A 23,348-nucleotide genomic window follows, 5' to 3' on the forward strand; every position below is an offset into this window, starting at 1 on the left:
TGATTTGATTGAATCTGGCCCTTTTTCTACCGACGCTGGACTAAGAGTATCTAAGAACCAAAGAAGCTAGATAGTCGCTGACAATACGAATACTTCGTTTATTGTAGTCCGCTGCCAAATCTGCTGTAACCCATACAAATGCTACTCCATTTTGCTACATCTTCTCAAGGACACACAATTATTATGTCAATGACGTACCAGCTGATTTCCCCCGCAACACTCTCAACAATCTTGTTACACAAACTGCAAAGTCAGATCTCCCTCAGGACACCAATGAAACATGTACGATTGTGAGCGTGTGTGTTGTTTTTTTTGTCAATGAGTCTTTGAATTATACTATATTTAAAGATGTTCTACTATTTAATGAATCCCTTTTTAAACTCTCTCTCTCTCCCTCCCCCTCTCTCACTCTCTCTCTCTCTCTCTCTCTCTCTCTCACTCACTCAAAGCCGTCTGTGCCATTCATCGGGGAGTGGCAACGCCCAAATGCTCCCAGTCTCCCAGAACTAAACTGCTTCCACTGTTGTTGCCTACCGTAAGTTTAGCGCTTTTAATCGATGAATATCACTACATTAAAACTAACATAAAAATAACATCACTAATCTCTCAGCCACTGAAGCTGGTTAGCACCCATGACACTGAGTCATTACTGGTTGCAAATTGAAAAGGTTGGAAAAATGATTTGGGATGACAAATAGAATCTCACCCAAGTGTCTTTTGATCAGTTACATTCATAATTCTCCTTCGAGCTTGCGGTCAATTTCTACATGTTAAACCATTTTTGGTTCTATGTTAGGAGTAAATACAGGGTGTAGGATCTATCACCTAGAAGATTAGAAAAAAACATGATTACAATCCTCCCCAAAGACCATGTCTCTATTGGTACGACGCTGCCAAATGCGTGTCCATGTGTGTAAAGGGGTGGTGGGGTAGTCTAGTGGTTAAAGCGTTCGCTCGCCACGCCGAAGACCCGGGTTCGATTCCTCACATGAGTACAATGAGTGAAGCTCATTTCTGGTGTCCCTCACCGTGATTGCTGGAGTATTGCTAAATGCGGCATAAAACCATACTCACTCACTCCATATGTGTACATTAACCTGAGACCCGTGAAGATCCGTGGTAGAATAGGTGCTTGCCGTAAAAGGCGACCATGCTTGTCGTTATAGGCGACTAACGGAATCGGGTGGTCAGGCTCGCTGACTTGGTTGATGCATGTCATTGTATCTCATTTGCGTGGATCGATGCTCATGATGTCAATCACTGGATTGCCTGATTCGATTATTTACTGAGTGTCGTCATACAGCTGGAATATTGCTGAGTGCGGCGTTAAACAACAAACACACAAAACATTAACCTGACCAATGGAGCAAACGTGTCACGGTGTATAGGTCATACCTCTTGGAAATCACACAATTATTTTAATGGACCTTAAATGGCTGTAATATATTCAATAATGATGTGTAAATATACTGTATTCGTGAATAAAGATATGATTGTGTATGAATTACAACTTTTATTTCGTTAATGAGTTTCCGTGTGAAAGAGATGACTATATACTCTTTCTTTGAGAATGACCCACACTTGACTAATATAGTTATATATGTCCACACATTATTTAATTATTCAATAACCAGCGTTCACGTTTTATTCTTCTGTACTGATATCAACTTGACGGATATCTTTAAATGTGAGATGTTAATTTGCTCCGGGGAAAAAGAAGAGTTTGACAGCTACTTCTTAAAGGCTGGCTATTATACCGTGCATGTATGGCTTTCGTCCTAACTTATAAATACATGCTATTTTATGTTAACCTTACATTTTCGCCGAGCATTTATGACTCAATGCTGAAACGGATATATAAATATCTCTCAAACTATATTTTTTTTGGAAAGAGAGATTAACTCACCGTATCCGGTTTCCTCTCGAACATGAGTGTACATTGTCAGGGAATGTGTTTTTTTTCTCAATGACATTTTTCTCAATTTCGTTGTTTTTTGTCATTATTTGTTTAAACAAATCCAAAACAACCTACTTCAATTATCACAATACGTAGTGGTTAACTAATTAGGTATTTTGAAATGTTACATTAATACATGATTACAATCAATATTACATTAGTGCATGAAGCACACAGAAGCGGAAGCAGACACTTTCAAGATGGCGGCAAAACAAAGTTTGCACAAAAGCGAAATTTTGAAAACGTGAAAGAAACGATTGCCGAACGCGTGATGCACAATATTCTTCGCCCAATCTGTTCTAACCCAATGTACATTGCTACTATTTGAATTGTATTATCAAGATGAGCGGCAATTCTGTCGAAGAACGAGTCACTGATGTAATATCGGACTTGCTGGTAAGCAAAACAAATGCTTGCATTGTTTGTTTCCGGCACCGCCGTGATAGAGGTCGGAAATAACAGTACCATTTCAATATTCATCGTAACTTCGAAAACGGATTCAGTACTGGTGATAGTAGTGCTACACTAAATTGTCCTTTTTATTCTTATTTTCGTAGGGGTAATGTAGCACACGCCAGTAGTTTCATTTTGGTGTTTCCCAACTATGCTATTGCTGAAATATTGTCCAAAACACCACAATACTATTTTCATTAATCTCTAATTGTGTGGTTAAAATGTAGAAATATAATTAACAAGAAAACTATTTTTTTATCCCATGACATACACTCTTTACTTAGCCATGTGCCCACTTTCTGGTGAAAATTAACATATTTGGCCAACCACAGAATGAAAGACTTTACACCAGCAAACTTTGTACATCTAATAATCAATATAACTATTCAGAAGGGAGTTAATAAGCTGATCCACCCGTATCCCCAGCATGGGTTGGGGCAACATAACCCCAACTTTACATAAACTATTTTTTTCAATAGTCCAGCTAAGTACTATTTTAAGCACCCCCGACCAATTTCTATGCCAATCTGTAAGTAATCTTTTTAAGCACTCCCATATAATATACGATTACATATTTTCTTGAGTATATTACACTTTTGTTACAGAAAACAGCGGCACAGGAGGGGTATATAATTGCCCAGTGAAAATGGTTTTGGTTTGATCAACATTTGAACTAATAGCTTAGTCCTCTTCTGCTCATTCTGTGAAAATAAATTTAACTTGTTTATGGTTTTAGTAAACGCTTCCCTTTGTCAATTGTCTAAGCACCCAGGGCGCTTATTACAGCAAATAAGATAGTTAAATTTAAATCTGTTTGACTGTGCTGATTTTACACACATATAATGGCAATGAATGATGGTGAATATGACCACATCTGGTAGTCCTGTTCAAGTTTATATCTGTGTCATTGTTGTCAACAAATGATTTGTCTTATCCAGACTTGATTATTCCCAGTCAACCCATGAAGATCCGGGGTAGAATATTTCTTCAGCAACCCATGCCTTAAAAATCGACTATACTTGTCGTAAGAGGTGACTAATTGGATCGGGTGGTCAGGCTCACTGACTTGATTGATGCATGAAATTGGCACTAGTCCTGTTGTCCTTGCCAAACTGCCAAATAGTTAAGGTATCATAATGACTAGTAGACATTTGTCCTTTTTAAGGGTTTTGCTATTTGTTATCATTATAAGGACTAGTGGACTAAAAATGTTAGTTTCTATCGCTGCATTGTATCCCAATTGCATGGATCGATGCTCATGATGTCAATCACTGGATTGTCTGGTTCAAACTTGATTATTTACAGACCACTGTCCAATAGATGGAATATTGCTGAGTGACGTTAAACAAACAAACAAATTATTCACAGTCCACCTTGATGTGTCAGCATTATTACTGACTGATTGTAACATCATTCACTCTCAGTTTACTCACTCACACTCCTAGTACCTTTTGACCTTCACCTTCACCACTGCCAGTTATATTGCTGTTACAACTAGTTGAGAAAAGGTTCAGTTGGTCGGTTAGAGTTTAGTTTGCTGCACATCTTTTGAACTGAACATGATAAAATTCAAAGTTCACTTGACAATTTGATTGTTTTACAGAGAAGTCATGCCATAGAGGAGGCTTTCTGCAACATTATTGTTCACAGTGAAGAAACCGATGCATGGAACAGCAAGTACAGTGGGGAAAAACTGAAGAAGCTATGGCAGACAATTCCACAGGTTAGTTTACTGTACAGCAGATAATGCCATATGTTAGTTTACTGTACAGCAGATAATGCCATATGTTAGTTTACTGTACAGCAGATAGTGCCATATGTTAATTTACTGTACAGCAGATAATGCCATATGTTAGTTTACTGTACAGGAGATAATGCCATATGTTAGTTTACTGTACAGGAGATAATGCCATATGTTAGTTTACTGTATAGCAGATAATGCCATATGTTAGTTTACTGTACAGGAGATAATGCCATATGTTAGTTTACTGGATAGCAGATAATGCCATATGTTAGTTTACTGTACAGGAGATAATGCCATATGTTAGTTCACTGGATAGCAGATAATGCCATATGTTAGTTTACTGTACAGCAGATAATGCCATATGTTAGTTTACTGTACAGCAGATAATGCCATATGTTAGTTTACTGTACAGCAGATAATGCCATATGTTAGTTTACTGTATAGCAGATAATGCCATATGTTAGTTTACTGTACAGGAGATAATGCCATATGTTAGTTTACTGGATAGCAGATAATGCCATATGTTAGTTTACTGTACAGGAGATAATGCCATATGTTAGTTCACTGGATAGCAGATAATGCCATATGTTAGTTTACTGTACAGCAGATAATGCCATATGTTAGTTTACTGTGCAGCAGATAATGCCATATGTTAGTTTACTGGATAGCAGATAATGCCATATGTTAGTTTACTGTACAGCAGATAATGCCATATGTTAGTTTACTGTACAGGAGATAATGCCATATGTTAGTTTACTGGATAGCAGATAATGCCATATGTTAGTTTACTGTACAGCAGATAATGCCATATGTTAGTTTACTGTACAGCAGATAATGCCATATGTTAGTTTACTGTATAGCAGATAATGCCATATGTTAGTATACTGTATAGCAGATAATGCCATATGTTAGTTTACTGTATAGCAGATAATGCCATATGCTACTTTACTGTATAGCAGATAATGCCATATGTTAGTGTACTGTATAGCAGATAATGCCATATGTTAGTTTACTGTACAGCAGATAATGCCATATGTTACTTGACTGTATGACAGATAATACCATAGGTTAGTTTTCTTAATACTGCATGACAGACTGTACTATAGTTACTTGTATGGCAGACTGCACACAGGGATTGGCTCCTAAATGAAGCATATTTCACATGTTCCTGATTATTTAATAATTGTTATAATACTGTGAAAACAGTTTGCTTTTAATAACTGTGCTTGAAACCCATACATAAAGTTCCCCAAGAGCTCCTGGGAAACTACTCTGTAATCTTCTCATCACTGAATATTAATAAAAAACCTTTTCAAACCAACCAGATGGCAGTGTATGTCTAAGAACCAATCAGAGTCCTTCTGAATCACATGATAAATATGTGAACAAATGGCAGGTCCCATGGTGTTTTAGATTACTAGATCACTGAAATATTTGCAGCAAAAGGACCGTTCTAAATAAAAGGTTTAGGGAAAATCCTTGCATTGGCAGCTCCATTGTTCAAATGTGAAACTTTATTGTCAATGCAATCTTGTTATAATTCTTTTTATCTGAAAGTTTCCAGAGCAAATTCCCATGTTACATGACTACATGACTACATGACTACATGAATACACAACTGTATGAATTATCCTTGCTCATTATGTAACCTAGTTGATATCATGTTAGGGGCGGTCGGGTAGCCTAGTGGTTAAAGCGTTCGCTCGTCACACGGAAGACCCGGTTCGATTCCCGACATGGGTACAATGTGTGAAGCCAATTTCTGGTGTCCCCCGCCTTGATATTGCTGGAATCTTGCTAAAAGCGGCGTAAAACCATACTCACTCACTGATATCATGTTACATGCAGAATATTTGACACATGCTGTGACATTGCTATTAATTGTGTCTTCATTGTTCCAGGAATCCCAAGACATCGGACTACGCACGTTTGTAGACTTGTTGCACCGCCAGTGCAATGCCAGCAGAGTGAATCTCCTGTGTGACCTGCTGGAATCAATGGTGGAGAATTGTGTCGTAGCTCCAAGGTACTGAATAGGCATCAAACTTGAAGGGAATCAAGCATTACGTACATGGTTATATCCCAACAATCAGTGGTTGTATTAACGGTTGTGTCATGTCTTGGGAGGTTAATAACCCATTTATTGTCCAGTGTGTTTAGTATGAATATGACTACTGAGCTTAAAGGAATTAAAGATTCTCAAGTGAACTCATATTTGAACTCTTCAGACCTACAAAACAGTTAAAAAAATTTGAAAATTGCCAAAGTGATAAGTCATTTAAGATATTGTCTGCACTGTTGCTCTCCATCTTGGTGCCTGGCATGGGGTAACAGGTGGCCCAGTCGTCTAGGGCGCCGCGATTTGCTGTGCAGAGTTGCGTCCCTTGTGCATGCCAGAAACCTATGATTGTGGGTTCGAATCCCGGTTCGCCCTGATTATGTTTCTAGATTTGTCAGCATCATACCCGTGCTCGTGGATTTCGCCAAAGTGGTTAACGTCTGAGACCTGCATCACTTTGGGCTTTCCTCCCACATTAAGCTGACATGCCGTGATATGACTCGAATACTAAGCTAGACACAATTTTATGGATAACAACTTCTTTAATACTGTGAAGTACTCACAGTATTAAAGAAGTTGTTATCCATAAAATTGTGTCTATCTTGTCATCCGTCAACTTCTAAGCAATGCCTATCAAACAATTTTGACTGGAATACTGTTAAAAGCGGTGTTAAACCCAACTCACTCACTCACTGGAGCCTGGCGTGTGAGCAATAACTTGCATTGTTCCAGGTCTATCTGTGAGGCTTTGCTGACCCGCGAGGGACTGAGCTACAGCCAGCCTCTGTTGTGGAATGCTACTTTCAAACTGATCAGGAAGATTATAGGAGGGGTGGATTACAAGGTGAGTACAAGAAATGGTGAGAGTACATTAAATATTGATTACATTATACGGTATTGATGACATGAAGAGGCACTGATTATAATAAAGTAGTATTGATTTCATAAAATGTCACTGAATTCTGGAAATAGGGAAATGAATTGTTTCCTGCCACATCAGTCTCATCAGCCGTCATGTGGAGTGCAAGAAAATGATAGAAGTACAATGTTGTGACAATGGTGTGGTTTTCAGTTTGTTGAACTCTCTCTCTTGGTTAGGGTGTGCGAGATCTTTTGCGGGTGATCCTGGACAAGTTGCAGAATTCTCTGCCATCAGACAATGTGGCCGTCCAGCCCGAGGTGGAGGTGGTCACAGATGTGAGTATTCCGATCCTTGTCATCCTGACCAGACTCAAAGGGTTAACGCATGTCAACCCGATACCTTCAGATGCTTACATGATTTCTAAACCCAATGGGGCACTGGGCACAGGCAAGTTACAGGGGTACTGGGCGCCTGGCAAGTTGGATATTCTAGCAAATTTGATTTTTGATCTAACAACACTTTGGATATTTGGTTCCTCAATATTTATGATTTAAGAGACTACATCTTGGATTTGTAAACAGCTCTAATTGCAAAGTCTGAACCTTGAGAACATGATACACAGTCCTCCATCAAGGCTTTTGCTCTGTAGTTAATTGTGTCCAGACTTGTGGACATGACAGGGATGGGTAACTTTCAATCTCATTAAAATCAGATCTTAGTTCTCGCTGCCGCTAAACAAAGATCTCAGGACATCCCATTACGGGTCACGTCAGACCGATCTTTCGCGAACTCTGACTGACCAGTGGAATTACTGACAAGAAGTCGACATTAGCCAATCAGAAGGCAGCTTTCTCGGGCTTTCAGCACTAATTTCAAATTGGCGACTACGCTTCGAAACATATTTTGACAAATTCTCGCTTAAAAATATGAAACTTGAATAAAAGAACATTCTCGAATGGCTAATATATGGTCTAGATTGTATAGATTCAGTCGTTAAGCCCGTAACTATCATTTGGATTACCCCGTTTTAGAGTTTTTGAGGCTGCATGATGAGAAATCACATTCCGACTGTCACTTTCATGATCTGGTAAGCGAGGCTCTGATTGGTCGGATGAATGGTCGTTCTGACGTGACTCCTAATGGGATGTCCTCAGATCATTGTTTAGCGGTAGCGAGAACTAAGATCTGATTTTAATGAGATTGGGTAACTTTAAACCGTTCAGTCTACAGCAACTGAGAGGTTATGACAAGTCATCCTCACCATGCTTAAGGTATTCCATGAAAGACTGAAGAACTTGGTGCTCTTTATGTGATAGACACTGGGGTGGATAGATTTTCTCCATTTTTTTTCACCATGTTCCGGGCATCATTCAGTTGAAGAACCCAAAAAGTAAACAAAATATTCTTTCTCCATAGGTGGTCACATATATCCTGGACAGAAATGCATGTCTCCTCCCCGCTTACCTGGCTATTAATGAGATCACCAAAGTCTGCCCTGATACAAGCACCTGGCCACAATGGGTAAGGTCCAGATACATGTCCTCACAGTCCAGGAGACTTGTGGATACAGAAACTCTCTCTCTTCCTTTCTTTTGTCAGTTGAGTGAGTGAGTGAGCTGGGTTTAACACTGCTTTTAACAATGTTCCAGTTAGTCACGACGTGTCAGCTTAATGTGGAAGGAATGTCTGAAGTGATGTATTTCTCAGATGTTTACCTATGTGGTGAAACCCATGAGAATGGAATGGTGCTGACAAACCTAGAAACATAATCGGGGCGAACCATGATTCGAACCCCCAATGATAGATTTCTGGCATGCCCAAGGGACACAACTCTTCACAGTGAATGGCAGTGCCTTCAACTACTGGGCCGGTTGACTAGATTGATTGTGTGTCATTGTCGCTCAACAATGTGGATCATTGCTCATAATATCAATCTCAATTTGTCTCGTCCAGACTTAATTATTTACAGGATGACATACTGAAATACTGCCAAATGCAGGGTTAAAACTGTTTAAGACAGCTCATAATGCCATCATTTTATGTATTGATACTAGCATCTTCCCGAGGCAAGTGAGTTAACTGACTTTAAAAGTCCAGTTTCCACCCTTGCCGAACTTGGCTGGAATTACTGGGCTCGATCATAGCGCCACCAGTGGCTATTACGAGTTATGTCCCTTCTATGCCTCTCCTATTGACCAATCAGATTCCACCTCTCGTATCACTTGCATTTGCTTCAAACAAAACAGTGGCGCCCAGTCAAGACGATCTGATCGATAATCAAGATCTATATTGTGATAAAACGAGTCTTACATCGTGAAGTGCATCAAATCACGTGAGCACCTTGATGAAAAACATGAAAAGATTTAGAAAATATCTGTTGACAGCAAGTTAGCGGTGCACATGCTTTGCAAATCCTGCAGTCGACCGAAATCTGCATGACACTTAACAAACTGGATTTCGATGTGTGATTTTGATTGGACTATGCATAAACTCGTTAGTCCAGGCAAAATGTAACTCCATAATACCAGCCTGATTCGGCAAGGGTGAAAACTGGACTTTTATAGTCAGTTATCTCCCTTGCCTGAGGAAGATGTGATACTAGAGGTGTCATTGATCAGGTCTGTACAGTAACCAACTATCAGATGTTGGGGCAGCATTCTCAATCAGATTTCATGTTTCACAGAGCATGGGGAAGATGTTGTCGAGTTTTGTGGACAGTTTCCGACCAGCTGCTCAGATGGTCTCCATTGCAGGTGAGATACACACACAAGGCATAGAAATATGCAACAAGAGAAGACAAAATTAAATAATTTACGACAAGTGTCATGATGTGAAACGACCCGTGAAGATTCCGGGGTAGAATAGGTCTTCAGCAACCCATGCTTGCCATAAAAGGTGACTATGCTTGTCGTAAAAGGCGACTAATGGGATCGGGCGGTCAGCCTCGCTGACTTGGTTGATGCATGTCATCGATCTCAATTGCGTGGATCGATGCTCATGATATTAATCACTGGATTGTCTGGTCCAGACTCGATTATTTACAGACTGCCGTCATATTGCTGGAATATTGCTGAGTGCGGCGTTAAACAACAAACCAACCAACCATGATGTGAAACATTCAAGAAAACAATACAATGTGTTTCTTGTATCCCAGGGCGAAGTCACCTTCTGCCAGTGGTAGGGCACTCCATGTCCATGAATAATGTCTGGCGTCTCAATACCACGACACTTCGCTTCCATCTCAGTGGGCCGCTGCCCTACGACAAGGCAAGTTAAACTACTTACTTATATTTTACGTGAATTATTCTTGCATTGTGTATTTTTTGGAACTAGTTTTGTATCTGCAGCTGACCTTTCAGATAAAATTGATGACACTATTACTTTGGAAGTGTAACGAATAATGAGAGCTCTAAAATAGTCTTGTTGTGCTGGTTCATGATTTTGTCAGTTTTTGATTTTAGCTGTTATTTGATTTAAGTTTTTGAACATGGTTTGTTAAAACAATAAAGAGATGAAGTGACAATTATGAGTGTATGTCCATTTTAAATCAAGATGTAAACATGTATTGAAGCCTTTTGGTCTTAGTAACCCTCAACTCCCAAAATACCACAATCAGATCCTAAATTACATTCTGAAATGATAAACATAAAACATGATCTCAAAAATCAGAAGCATGGTGAAATAGAGAATCCGGTAAAGTTAACAGAGATTTTATTTCAAATTCATTGATTCATTCATCAAGGAAACATTAAAAACTGCACTGTTTGGTTTGCCAGTTTATTGTTTTTCTTTGGTTTTGGTATCTGAGTCCTTGAGTAAAAGGTTTAAGAACATTGGCCGTGTGACATCCATGTTATCCCGGCAGGCTATTCAGGACCCCCAGACAAACCTGCTGAGATACGTGTTGGAGCAGCCCTACTCCCGTGAGATGGTGTGCAACATGCTGGGCCTCAACAAACAGGTCAGCAGCTCGTGTTTTTGTTTGTTTGTTTGTTGTTTAACGCCTCACTCAGCAATATTCGAGCTATATGATGGCGGTCTCTAAATAATCGGGTCTGGACCAGACAGTCCAGTGATTGACAGCATGAGCATGGATCTACTCAATTGTGATATGATGATATGCATCAACCAAGTCAGCAAGCCTGACCAACCGATCCCAATAGTCGTCTCTTAGTCTTACGACAAGCACAGTTGCCTTTTGCGGCAAGCATGGGTTGCTGGGGCATCTATTCAAGTTGAAAAACATAAGTTCTCACTGAAATATCTACACTGTATCATTTAGTATTATGTGTATTTTATCTTTTAAAGATGTTCACACCCATCTGTTATGAGTACGTGACAATATTTTTGTCAGTTTATTTATCCAATGTTTTGATATTACTTGGATGTTTACAGATGAATATTGTCTGGTTTTGGTGAGTCACTGAACTGTGATTAACACTGCAATATTTCAGCTTAATGTGGGAGTAAAGCCTGTCTTCAGACATTTTCCACTTTGGGGAGATTCATGGGTATTGGTGTTGTGCATAATCAGGATAAACTTGTGAGTAAAAACCCACGACGAAGTTCCACAACTGTATCAAAGACCCGGGTTCAATTTCCCACATGGGTACTATGTATGAAGCCATGTCTGGTGTCCACACAATGGTATTGCTGGAATATTGCTGGAATATTGCTAAAAGCAGCGTAAAATCATACCCACTCACTAATCTTTCAATTTAGACAAACAGCATGGATTGTTTTTCTTTTTGCTTGAAGGTTTGTTAATAAAACCAGTTATTAGACTCCAGCATGCACCAGTTCATGTTCATTATGGGGGCGGTGGGGTAGCCTGGTGGTTTAAGCGTTCGCTCGTCACACCGAAGACCCGGGTTTGATTCACAACAAGGGTACAATGTTTGAAGCCCATTTCTGGTGTCCCCCGCCGTGATATTGCTGGAATATTGCTAAAAGCGGCGTAAAAGCATACTCACTCACTCATGTTCATTATGCAATGATTCGCTATCAGTAGTCACAGTATTGCATTCAAGTCCTTTAAATGTTCTGTATCAGGCCAAGCAACGCTGTGAAGTTCTTGAGGACCAGCTTGTGGATCTGGTTGTCGTGGCAATGGAGAGATCAGAATCTGAAGGTGTCAACGACGATGCTGGGTTGAGTCAGTTGCTATGGCAACACCTATCTAGTCAGTTGATATACTTTGTGTTGTTCCAGTTTGCAAGCTTTCCCCACATGGTCATGTCCCTGTATGAAAAGGTGTGTAAATCTTATATTATTTCTTATACCTAGAGCAAGTTCCTTCTCTCTTTGATCCCATTACACAGAACCCTAAATGTGCCTCTCCACCAAGGGGGCCCTCTCCACAACACCAGCTCACCAATCAGAGTTACCTCCACTTGAACCCTCACTTTACTTCTCATCGAGCAGTCCAAACATTAGACTCAAAAGTTGTTGTTATTGTACAATATTTCATTTGTTCTTTCTTGGAAGGTTACTACATATACAATCTCATTTAAATCAGATCAAAGTTCTAATCAAAGCTAATCAAAGATCTGAGGACATGCCATTACGGGTCGTGTCAGAACGACCTTTTGCAAACTTTGATTGACCACTGAAATGACTAACAAGAAGTCGACATCAGCCAATTAGAAAGCAGCTTTCTCGAGCTTTACGGCATTCATTTCAACCTGGCGACATCCATTTCAGACTACGTTTGAAAAATATGTTGACACAGTCCTCAATTAAAATTTTAAAAACTGAACAAACGAACATTTCCTGAATGTCTAATATATGGTTGAGATTGTATAGCAGTGCTTCCGACATACTGTGCAACGCGTCCTCCATTCAAATGTTTATCCCACGGAAGCGAGAGATAGATGGTACTTTTGACGGAATCAGTTTTACGGGACGTAACTGTCATTCGGAATACCCTGTGTTAACGTTTTCAAATTTTCATGATTAGAGAACACATTCAGACTGTCACTTTCATGATCTGGTAAGCGATGCTTTGATTGGTCGTATGAAAGGTTGTTCTGATGTGACTGTAATGGGATGTCCTCAGATCTTTGTTATGCGATAGCGAGAACCAAGATCTGATTCAAATGATATTGCTACATATACAACAAGCATGAAATACTCATATTCCTTTCCAATATGATATCTCTGGTTTTGTGCAAGGCATGAGCCCTCTGGAAACGAGCACTACCGCCATTTTCAGTCTAAATCAAAGTCATTGCCATAAAATCTTGAAAAATATATTTTTTTAAAAATCCTAAACTACCAAAAGGCTCCAGTTTACCATAAGACCTGTCTATGTGCCGTTTTTTCTTTTAGAAATTAGTTCTAAGTTTAACTTGAAGAATAGGTATAATGTGCACATATCCTTTAGTCAAATAAATTTGGCTTGGTTGCTTTACTGTGGTAACTCTTTATACTTCCCAGTTATCATATAACTTGTCCAGTACTTGTCCACTATAGGTTAGACACACTGTAGACAAGCGTGACCTTGTGCAACTCAGGACATTGCCTTACTGTCCCATCTCTCCTGTTTCAGCTGAAAGGAAAGAACCTAAAGAAGGGGCGAGACCACCTGATGTGGGTTCTGTTGCAGTTCATCTCAGGCAGCATACAGAAAAACCCTGTAAGTATTGTTAAAGCCAGCAGTCTAGGATATGTCTTGGTATACACAGTGTAGTGGGTTAAAGCCAGCAGTCTAGGGTATGTCTTGGTATACACAGTGTAGTGGGTTAAAGCCAGCAGTCTAGGATATGTCTTGGTATACACAGTGTTGTGGGTTAAAGCCAGCAGTCTAGTGTGTGTCTTGGTATACTCAGTGTTGTGGGTTAAAGCCAGCAGTCTAGGGTGTGTCTTGGTATACACAGTGTAGTGGGTTAAAGCCAGCAGTCTAGGGTATGTCTTGGTATACACAGTGTAGTGGGTTAAAGCCAGCTGTCTAGGGTGTGTCTTGGTATACTCAGTGTTGTGGGTTAAAGCCAGCAGTCTAGGGTGTGTCTTGGTATACACAGTGTAGTGGGTTAAAGCCAGCAGTCTAGGATATGTCTTGGTATACTCAGTGTTGTGGGTTAAAGCCAGCAGTCTAGTGTATGTCTTGGTATACACAGTGTTGTGGGTTAAAGCCAGCAGTCTGGGGTGTGTCTTGGTATACACAGTGTTATGGGTTAAAGCCAGCAGTCTAGTGTATGTCTTGGTATACTCAGTGTTGTTTTGGTAAAAGCCAGCAGTCTAGTGTATGTCTTGGTATACACAGTGTTGTTTTGGTTAAAGCCAGCAGTCTACTGATGTCTTGGTATACACAGTGTTGTTTTGGTTAAAGCCAGCAGTCTAGGGTATGTCTTGGTATACACAGTGTTGTGGGTTAAAGCCAGCAGTCTAGTGTATGTCTTGGTATACTCAGTGTTGTTTTGGTTAAAGCCAGCAGTCTAGTGTATGTCTTGGTATACACAGTGTTGTTTTGGTTAAAGCCAGCAGTCTACTGATGTCTTGGTATACACAGTGTTGTTTTGGTTAAAGCCAGCAGTCTAGGATATGTCTTGGTATACACAGTGTTGTGGGTTAAAGCCAGCAGTCTAGGATATGTCTTGGTATACTCAGTGTTGTGGGTTAAAGCCAGCTGTCTAGGATATGTCTTGGTATACACAGTGTTGTGGGTTAAAGCCAGCAGTCTAGGATATGTCTTGGTATACACAGTGTTATGGGTTAAGGCAAGCAGTCTAGGATATGTCTTGGTATACACAGTGTTGTTTTGGTTAAAGCCAGCAGTCTAGGATATGTCTTGGTATACACAGTGTTGTTTTGGTTAAAGCCAGCAGTCTAGTGTATGTCTTGGTATACACAGTGTTGTGGGTTAAAGCCAGCAGTCTGGGGTGTGTCTTGGTATACACAGTGTTGTGGGTTAAAGCCAGCAGTCTGGGGTGTGTCTTGGTATACACAGTGTTGTGGGTTAAAGCCAGCAGTCTAGGGTATGTCTTGGTATACACAGTGTTGTGGGTTAAAGCCAGCTGTCTAGGATATGTCTTGGTATACACAGTGTAGTGGGTTAAAGCCAGCAGCCTAGGGTATGTCTTGGTATACACAGTGTTGTAGGTTAAAGCCAGCAGTCTAGTGTATGTCTTGGTATACACAGTGTTGTGGGTTAAAGCCAGCTGTCTACTGATGTCTTGGTATACACAGTGTTGTGGGTTAAAGCCAGCAGTCTACTGATGTCTTGGTATACACAGTGTTGTGGGTTAAAGCCAGCTGTCTAGGGTATGTCTTGGTATACACAGTGTTGTGGGTTAAAGCCAGCTGTCTAGGGTATGTCTTGGTATACACAGTGTAGTGGGTTAAAGCCAGCAGTCTAGTGTATGTCTTGGTATACACAGTGTTGTGGGTTAAAGCCAGCAGTCTACTGATGTCTTGGTATACACAGTGTTGTGGGTTAAAGCCAGCAGTCCAGGATATGTCTTGGTATACACAGTGTTGTGGGTTAAAGCCAGCAGTCTAGGATATGTCTTGGTATACACAGTGTTGTAGGTTAAAGCCAGCAGTCTAGTGTATGTCTTGGTATACACAGTGTTGTAGGTTAAAGCCAGCAGTCTAGGATATGTCTTGGTATACACAGTGTTGTGGGTTAAAGCCAGCAGTCTAGTGTATGTCTTGGTATACACAGTGTTGTTTTGGTTAAAGCCAGCTGTCTACTGATGTCTTGGTATACACAGTGTTGTGGGTTAAAGCCAGCAGTCTACTGATGTCTTGGTATACACAGTGTTGTGGGTTAAAGCCAGCTGTCTAGGGTATGTCTTGGTATACACAGTGTTGTGGGTTAAAGCCAGCTGTCTAGGGTATGTCTTGGTATACACAGTGTAGTGGGTTAAAGCCAGCAGTCTAGTGTATGTCTTGGTATACACAGTGTTGTGTGTTAAAGCCAGCAGTCTACTGATGTCTTGGTATACACAGTGTTGTGGGTTAAAGCCAGCAGTCCAGGATATGTCTTGGTATACACAGTGTTGTGGGTTAAAGCCAGCAGTCTAGGATATGTCTTGGTATACTCAGTGTTGTGGGTTAAAGCCAGCAGTCTAGGATATATCTTGGTATACACAGTGTTGTGGGTTAAAGCCAGCAGTCAAGGATATGTCTTGGTATACACAGTGTTGTGTGTTAAAGCCAGCAGTCTAGGATATGTCTTGGTATACTCAGTGTTGTGGGTTAAAGCCAGCTGTCTAGGATATGTCTTGGTATACACAGTGTTGTGGGTTAAAGCCAGCATTCTAGGATATGTCTTGGTATACACAGTGTTGTGGGTTAAAGCCAGCTGTCTAGGATATGTCTTGGTATACACAGTGTTGTGGGTTAAAGCCAGCAGTCTAGGATATGTCTTGGTATACACAGTGTTGTGGGTTAAAGCCAGCAGTCTAGGATATGTCTTGGTATACACAGTGTTGTGGGTTAAAGCCAGCAGTCTAGGATATGTCTTGGTATACTCAGTGTTCTGTGTTAATGCCAGCTGTCTAGGATATGTCTTGGTATACACAGTGTTGTGGGTTAAAGCCAGCATTCTAGGATATGTCTTGGTATACACAGTGTTGTGGGTTAAAGCCAGCTGTCTAGGATATGTCTTGGTATACACAGTGTTGTGGGTTAAAGCCAGCAGTCTAGGATATGTCTTGGTATACACAGTGTTGTGTGTTAAAGCCAGCAGTCTAGGATATGTCTTGGTATACTCAGTGTTCTGTGTTAAAGCCAGCTGTCTAGGATATGTCTTGGTATACACAGTGTTGTGGGTTAAAGCCAGCATTCTAGGATATGTCTTGGTATACACAGTGTTGTGGGTTAAAGCCAGCTGTCTAGGATATGTCTTGGTATACACAGTGTTGTGGGTTAAAGCCAGCAGTCTAGGATATGTCTTGGTATACACAGTGTTGTGGGTTAAAGCCAGCAGTCTAGGATATGTCTTGGTATACACAGTGTAGTGGGTTAAAGCCAGCAGTCTTGGGTATGTCTTGGTATACACAGTGTAGTGGGTTAAAGCCAGCAGTCTTGGGTATGTCTTGGTATACACAGTGTAGTGGGTTAAAGCCAGCAGTCTAGGGTATGTCTTGGTATACACAGTGTAGTGGGTTAAAGCCAGCAGTCTAGGATATGTCTTGGTATACACAGTGTTGTGGGTTAAAGCCAGCAGTCTAGGATATGTCTTGGTATACACAGTGTTGTGGGTTAAAGCCAGCAGTCTTGGGTATGTCTTGGTATACTCAGTGTTGTGGGTTAAAGCCAGCAGTCTAGGGTATGTCTTGGTATACACAGTGTTGTTTTGGTTAAAGCCAGCAGTCTAGTGTATGTCTTGGTATACTCAGTGTTATGGGTTAAAGCCAGCAGTCTAGGATATGTCTTGGTATACACAGTGTTGTAGGTTAAAGCCAGCAGTCTGGGGTGTGTCTTGGTATACTCAGTGTTGTGGGTTAAAGCCAGCTGTCTAGGATATGTCTTGGTATACACAGTGTTGTGGGTTAAAGCCAGCAGTCAAGGAAATGTCTTGGTATACTCAGTGTTGTGGGTTAAAGCCAGCAGTCTAGGATATATCTTGGTATACACAATGTTGTGTGTTAAAGCCAGCAGTCTGGGGTGTGTCTTGGTATACACAGTGTTGTGGGTTAAAGCCAGCAGTCTAGGACATGTCTTGGTATACACAGTGTAGTTGGTTAAAGCCAGCAGTCTAGGATATGTCTTGGTATACACAGTGTAGTGGGTTAAAGCCAGCAGTCTAGGGTGTGTCTTGGTATACACAGTGTTGTGTGTTAAAGCCAGCAGTCTGGGGTGTGTCTTGGTATATTCAGTGTTGTGGGTTAAAGCCAGCAGTCTAGGATATGTCTTGGTATACACAGTGTTGTGTGTTAAAGCCAGCAGTCTAGGATATGTCTTGGTATACACAGTGTTGTGGGTTAAAGCCAGCAGTCTAGGATATGTCTTGGTATACACAGTGTTGTGGGTTAAAGCCAGCAGTCTAGGATATGTCTTGGTATACACAGTGTTGTAGGTTAAAGCCAGCAGTCTAGGATATGTCTTGGTATACACAGTGTTGTGGGTTAAAGCCAGCAGTCTAGTGTATGTCTTGGTATACACAATGTTGTAGGTTAAAGCCAGCAGTCTGGGGTGTGTCTTGGTATACTCAGTGTTGTGGGTTAAAGCCAGCTGTCTAGGATATGTCTTGGTATACACAGTGTTGTGGGTTAAAGCCAGCAGTCCAGGGTATGTCTTGGTATACACAGTGTTGTAGGTTAAAGCCAGCAGTCTGGGGTGTGTCTTGGTATACTCAGTGTTGTGGGTTAAAGCCAGCTGTCTAGGATATGTCTTGGCATACACAGTGTTGTGGGTTAAAGCCAGCAGTCTAGGATATGTCTTGGTATACACAGTGTTGTGGGTTAAAGCCAGCAGTCTAGGATATGTCTTGGTATACACAATGTTGTGTGTTAAAGCCAGCTGTCTAGGGTATGTCTTGGTATACTCAGTGTTGTGGGTTAAAGCCAGCTGTCTAGGATATGTCTTGGCATACACAATGTTGTGTGTTAAAGCCAGCATTCTAGGATATGTCTTGGTATACACAGTGTTGTGGGTTAAAGCCAGCAGTCTGGGGTGTGTCTTGGTATACTCAGTGTTCTGTGTTAAAGCCAGCAGTCAAGGATATGTCTTTGTATACACAGTGTTGTGGGTTAAAGCCAGCTGTCTTGGATACCCAGGATATGATCTAGTAGGACTCGGTCGGCAGACCTTTGCCACAACAGCTGCTCTGTCTGAGATATGTACCAATAAATACTTGTAAAGGCTGTTGCTTGTCTCACGGAAGTCCTGAGTTTTATTCCCTCTATAGGTACAATGTCTGTTCCCTGTATTGACATGGCTGGAATATTTCTAAAAGCTGCTTAGAACCCTACTCACTTTTCTCCCATCTTAACTACATTATCGCAGACATTCATTGTTTAAGTCAAGAGGACTAGTGCACAATTATGTCATTAGTCCTTCTGGTTTGTAGCTAGTCCTAGACAATTGTGCCAAAATCAAAGCATGGAAAACTGGCAAAGTGTCATGACCCTCCAATGTTACTAGACATTGACAACTACCATCAGAATTGTAGTATACTAAGCCCATTTTAGTAGTCTTGGGCCAGCAGACTAGCGTGAACTTATAAGGCTGTTATGCTTCTCAGCACTCAAGGACGGTTTAGTTTGGTTTGGTTTGTTGTTTAACGCCGCACTCAGCAATATTCCAGCTATATGACGGCAGTCTGTAAATAATCGAGTCTGGACCAGACAATCCAGTGATTTATACCATGAGCATCGATCCACGCAATTGGAATCGATGACATGCATCAACCAAGTCAGCGAGCCTGACCACTCGATCCCGTTAGTCGCCTTTTACGACAAGTATAGTTGCCTGTTACAGCAAGTAAGGGTTGCTGAAGACCTATTCTACGAGTGTAGATGATTAGGGTGATGTATATGTTGCAGACTGTTGCAAGCGGGGGCCTGGTGAGCATCCACACAAAACATTACACAATTAATTTTGATAGTTACATGATTAGTTTTGTTTATTTCGTAACAGCTTCACACTATTAGATTGTCATTGTTTGATGTTTCCAGACGGGAACGAAATCTCAAGGAATGAGAATATCTTTCCCATTAATTTTTTGTTGTGTTGACAGAGAAACACTTTATGCAAGAAGGTCTTGCTGTTGTCAGAAAGATTTTTCTGATCATTTTAAATTAACATTCTAACATTGTTTTGTTTTCTTTTAGTATTTCAAGTATTCGAAATAGTTGATGAAAATTATTTCCACATTTGAAATGGTATAGGTTGCATATTTTCATTAAAGGGAAGTATTTAAGTTTGATATAGTAAAGAGGAACTAATCGTTAACCATGGGAGTCACACGGGTACATATTTTACAAAAAGGATGTCACATTTTTGTATTCATATTTCCACCTTGAACGTTATTTCTAAGATATAGATGCTCCATACATCATGTACATGTAACATGGCAGCAATAATGCTGGGATTTATCCAAACCTGCTCAGAGGCTCATATAATTTATAAAACATCACAATTTGGAAGTTCCAATTCATGAATAACTATTTATATGGCATAGTAACCTTTATTTCACTGATTACAGAACTCATAAAGAGGAAGAGGTTATACCCCACTGTTTTATATTTTTGCATTGAATGCAATCTTAAAATACAATGTTAGAATACCTCTGAATTTAAGAAAGTAAGAACTTTATTGAACAAAAATGAATTTTCTCCTTTTGTCTGCTGGGGACACTAAGTTTAGAAACCTGGTTAAATTCGTGAAGTGTGACATGTCTGTATTTGTTCCGACCTGTGCAGCTTGCTGACTTCCTCCCTGTGATGAAGCTGTATGACCTCCTGTACTCGGATGACCAGCTGATCCCCATGCCCGATGTGACCAAGCCCCGGTCAACACACGCTCTGGCCAGCACCTGCATCTGGATACACCTCAACAAGAAGGCTGAGAGTGACAAACAGAGGCTGCAGAGACCCATACCGTATGGTCTAAGAACACATCTCGAGTAAGTCATACCAACACCGTATGGTCTGAGAACACATCTAGAGTAAGTCAAACCAACTCCGTATGGTCTGAGAACACATCTCGAGTAAGTCATACCAACACCTTATGGTCTGAGAACACATCTCGAGTAAGTCATACCAACACCTTATGGTCTGAGAACACATCTCGACTAAGTCATGGACAACACGTTATGGTTCGAGAACACATCTCATGTAAGTCATACCAACACGTTATGGTCTGAGAACACATCTCAAGTAAGTCATACCAACACGTTATGGTCTGAGAACACATCTCAAGTAAGTCATACCAACTCCTTATGGCCCGAGAACACATCTCGACTAAGTCATGGACAACACGTTAAGGTTCGAGAACACATCTCATGTAAGTCATACCAACACGTTATGGTCTGAGAACACATCTCAAGTAAGTCATACCAACTCCTTATTCTCTGAGAACACATCTCAAGTAAGTCAAGGACAACACCTTATGGCCGGAGAACACATCTCAAGTAAGTCATACCAACACCTTATGGTCTGAGAAGAAATCCGACTAAGTCATGCCAACACCGTATGGTCTGAGACCACATCTCGAGTAGGTCATGACAAAACCTTGGGTCTAAGAACGCATGGTGAGTAAGTCATGCCAACACGGTATGGTCTGAGAACACATCTTGTGTAAGTCACGCTATATTTATGATATGTTTAGCTTTCAGAAAGAATTGATAAATTCAAAACTTAGTCATGGTTTTTTTTACTCTGATTTGTTTTCCAGATTCTTGAAACAGACTTTCAACAACAACAACAATCTCACCTTGAGTGACTACAAAATAGCCCTGCTGTGCAACGCTTGTAAGTACACATCTGTAAACACTAAATATGTCATGCACATATCTATACATAAATTTTACAGTAACACAGTAGTTGTATCATTATTATTTATGGTAATGTTGCTCAGTGTGGGATATTGACAGTATTGCAATGCTGATTATGTGTTCTATTAGTTCATTGTGAGTGAGTGAGTATGGTTTTACGCCGCTTTTAGCAATATTCCAGCAATATCACATTTGGGGACACCAGAAATGGGCTTCACACATTGTACCCATGTCGGGAATCAAACCCGGGTCTTTGGCGTGACGAGCGAACGCTTTAACCACTAGGCTACCCGACCGCCCCCCTAATAGTTCATAAGCTGTCACAAATATGTAACTGGCAAGGAATGCCACCCTATACACCAGGGTGCCGTTGTACAAAGCAATCTTAGCGCTTAGGTGATAGTAACTCCCATACCTTAACATATATTTACGACAGTCGTAGCGCTGAAGCTTTCAGCATCATTCCCATGTTTGTGGGTTTCACCAAACTGGTAAATGTCTGCATCAGTGTTCTGGCTTCTGTCCAACATCAAGCTGACACACCGTGATAACACATATATATATACACTGCCTCATACCTGTATGTATGCTCGTCAACCATACTTTGTTTATCATTTGCTTGGGTTTGAACCTACACCAAAAGGTCGCTCCTTTTGTAATAAAGTACTGGTTCATCCATATATCTTATCTTCACTTAATATATATACAGTTCAAATTATTGGGAACACAGTACACAGTAATCTGTAGATTTATTCCACTTCTATGGGCCTGGTCATGTCAACAGATCCAACTGACATACGATACAGACAGAAACACAATGGGATCAGCCCACTCTAACACACCATCCCTCTCGCAACCATTACCCAGAAACTTACCACACCACTATGTCACCCAATTACATCACAATCTCATAGACTCTTTATACATACTCAACATAAAATGTAAGGAATCCAAGTATACTAACAAACCTTGAGCATCAAAAGAAACCGGAAGTATGCTTTTGGACAATCTCATTAAAATCAGATCTTAGTTCTCGCTACCGCTAAACAAAGATCTGAGGACATCCCATTAGGGGTCACGTCAGAACAACCTTTCATCCGACCAATCAGAGCGTCGCTTACCAGATGATGAAAGTGACATGAATGTGATGTGACGTGACCCGTAATGGGATGTCCTCAGATCAGAGAACTAAGATCTGATTTTAATGAGATTGGCTTGTGGAATGCAACAGGAGATAGGCCCATTATTGCATAACGTGTAGGCCACTCGAAAATATGTCCAAAAAAATATATACCGAGCTCACTCACTCAAAGTCAAGAACGGGTTTGCTGACTAATGTTCTCCCCCTGTCCTTGCAGACAGCACCAACACTGAGTTCTTCAGCCTGCCTATGGGCAAGCTGCTGGAGAGTGTGTATGGGAACAACAAGAACACCACGCTGTTGCCCGGTAACATCGTGGCGTCAGCGCCTACACAACCCCTGTCCATGAGTCTGCTCGACTCTCTCACTGTCCATGCCAAGATGAGGTGAGATTTACATAACCTTTTCAGGAATTTATGTTGGGATCATTCATATGACGTTTTTATTGTATTGTGCCATCTTCCAGCGATATCACCTCCGGGAACACCAGAAATGGTGGTCACTTAAAGATAGAGTAGTGTTTTTCCTGTATTGTGTCTTTATTAAGTTACATTTAATCCTTGAGTTAGGTGTAAAGTTTATCTTGATTTTCACACACCTTACAGCCACTTTGTAGTGTAGTTGCTATTTTTGACCAATGAATCAAGCCACGGCCTGATTACAGTGCAAAAGGAACCAGATAGTGC

General features: G+C 40.7%; 1 protein-coding gene across 5 annotated transcripts in view; it reads left to right on the forward strand.

The window, feature by feature from the left end:
* The first annotated feature begins 2,143 nt into the window (after window positions 1–2,143).
* Window positions 2,144–23,348, forward strand: part of LOC124142268 (mediator of RNA polymerase II transcription subunit 23-like) — a 54,026-nt gene continuing 32,821 nt past the window's right edge. For 2 of the 5 annotated variants that reach the window (XM_046510623.2, XM_046510642.2), the window contains exons 1-15: window positions 2,144–2,353; window positions 4,014–4,133; window positions 6,056–6,180; window positions 6,946–7,057; window positions 7,312–7,410; window positions 8,492–8,596; window positions 9,759–9,828; window positions 10,230–10,342; window positions 10,941–11,036; window positions 12,128–12,328; window positions 13,626–13,712; window positions 19,570–19,590; window positions 20,449–20,651; window positions 21,422–21,498; window positions 22,880–23,048. In XM_046510623.2, the coding sequence (XP_046366579.1) occupies window positions 2,300–2,353; window positions 4,014–4,133; window positions 6,056–6,180; window positions 6,946–7,057; window positions 7,312–7,410; window positions 8,492–8,596; window positions 9,759–9,828; window positions 10,230–10,342; window positions 10,941–11,036; window positions 12,128–12,328; window positions 13,626–13,712; window positions 19,570–19,590; window positions 20,449–20,651; window positions 21,422–21,498; window positions 22,880–23,048 (1,652 nt within the window). In that variant the 5' untranslated portion in view covers window positions 2,144–2,299. The remainder of the gene's footprint in view (window positions 2,354–4,013; window positions 4,134–6,055; window positions 6,181–6,945; window positions 7,058–7,311; window positions 7,411–8,491; window positions 8,597–9,758; window positions 9,829–10,229; window positions 10,343–10,940; window positions 11,037–12,127; window positions 12,329–13,625; window positions 13,713–19,569; window positions 19,591–20,448; window positions 20,652–21,421; window positions 21,499–22,879; window positions 23,049–23,348) is intronic. The other 3 variants (XM_046510652.2, XM_046510662.2, XM_046510633.2) reach the window with 2 other exon arrangements.

Source organism: Haliotis rufescens, unplaced genomic scaffold, assembly GCF_023055435.1.
Source record: "Haliotis rufescens isolate VD_foot unplaced genomic scaffold, xgHalRufe1.0.p SCAF_2, whole genome shotgun sequence".
In the NCBI taxonomy this organism is placed as follows: Eukaryota; Metazoa; Mollusca; class Gastropoda; order Lepetellida; family Haliotidae; genus Haliotis; species Haliotis rufescens.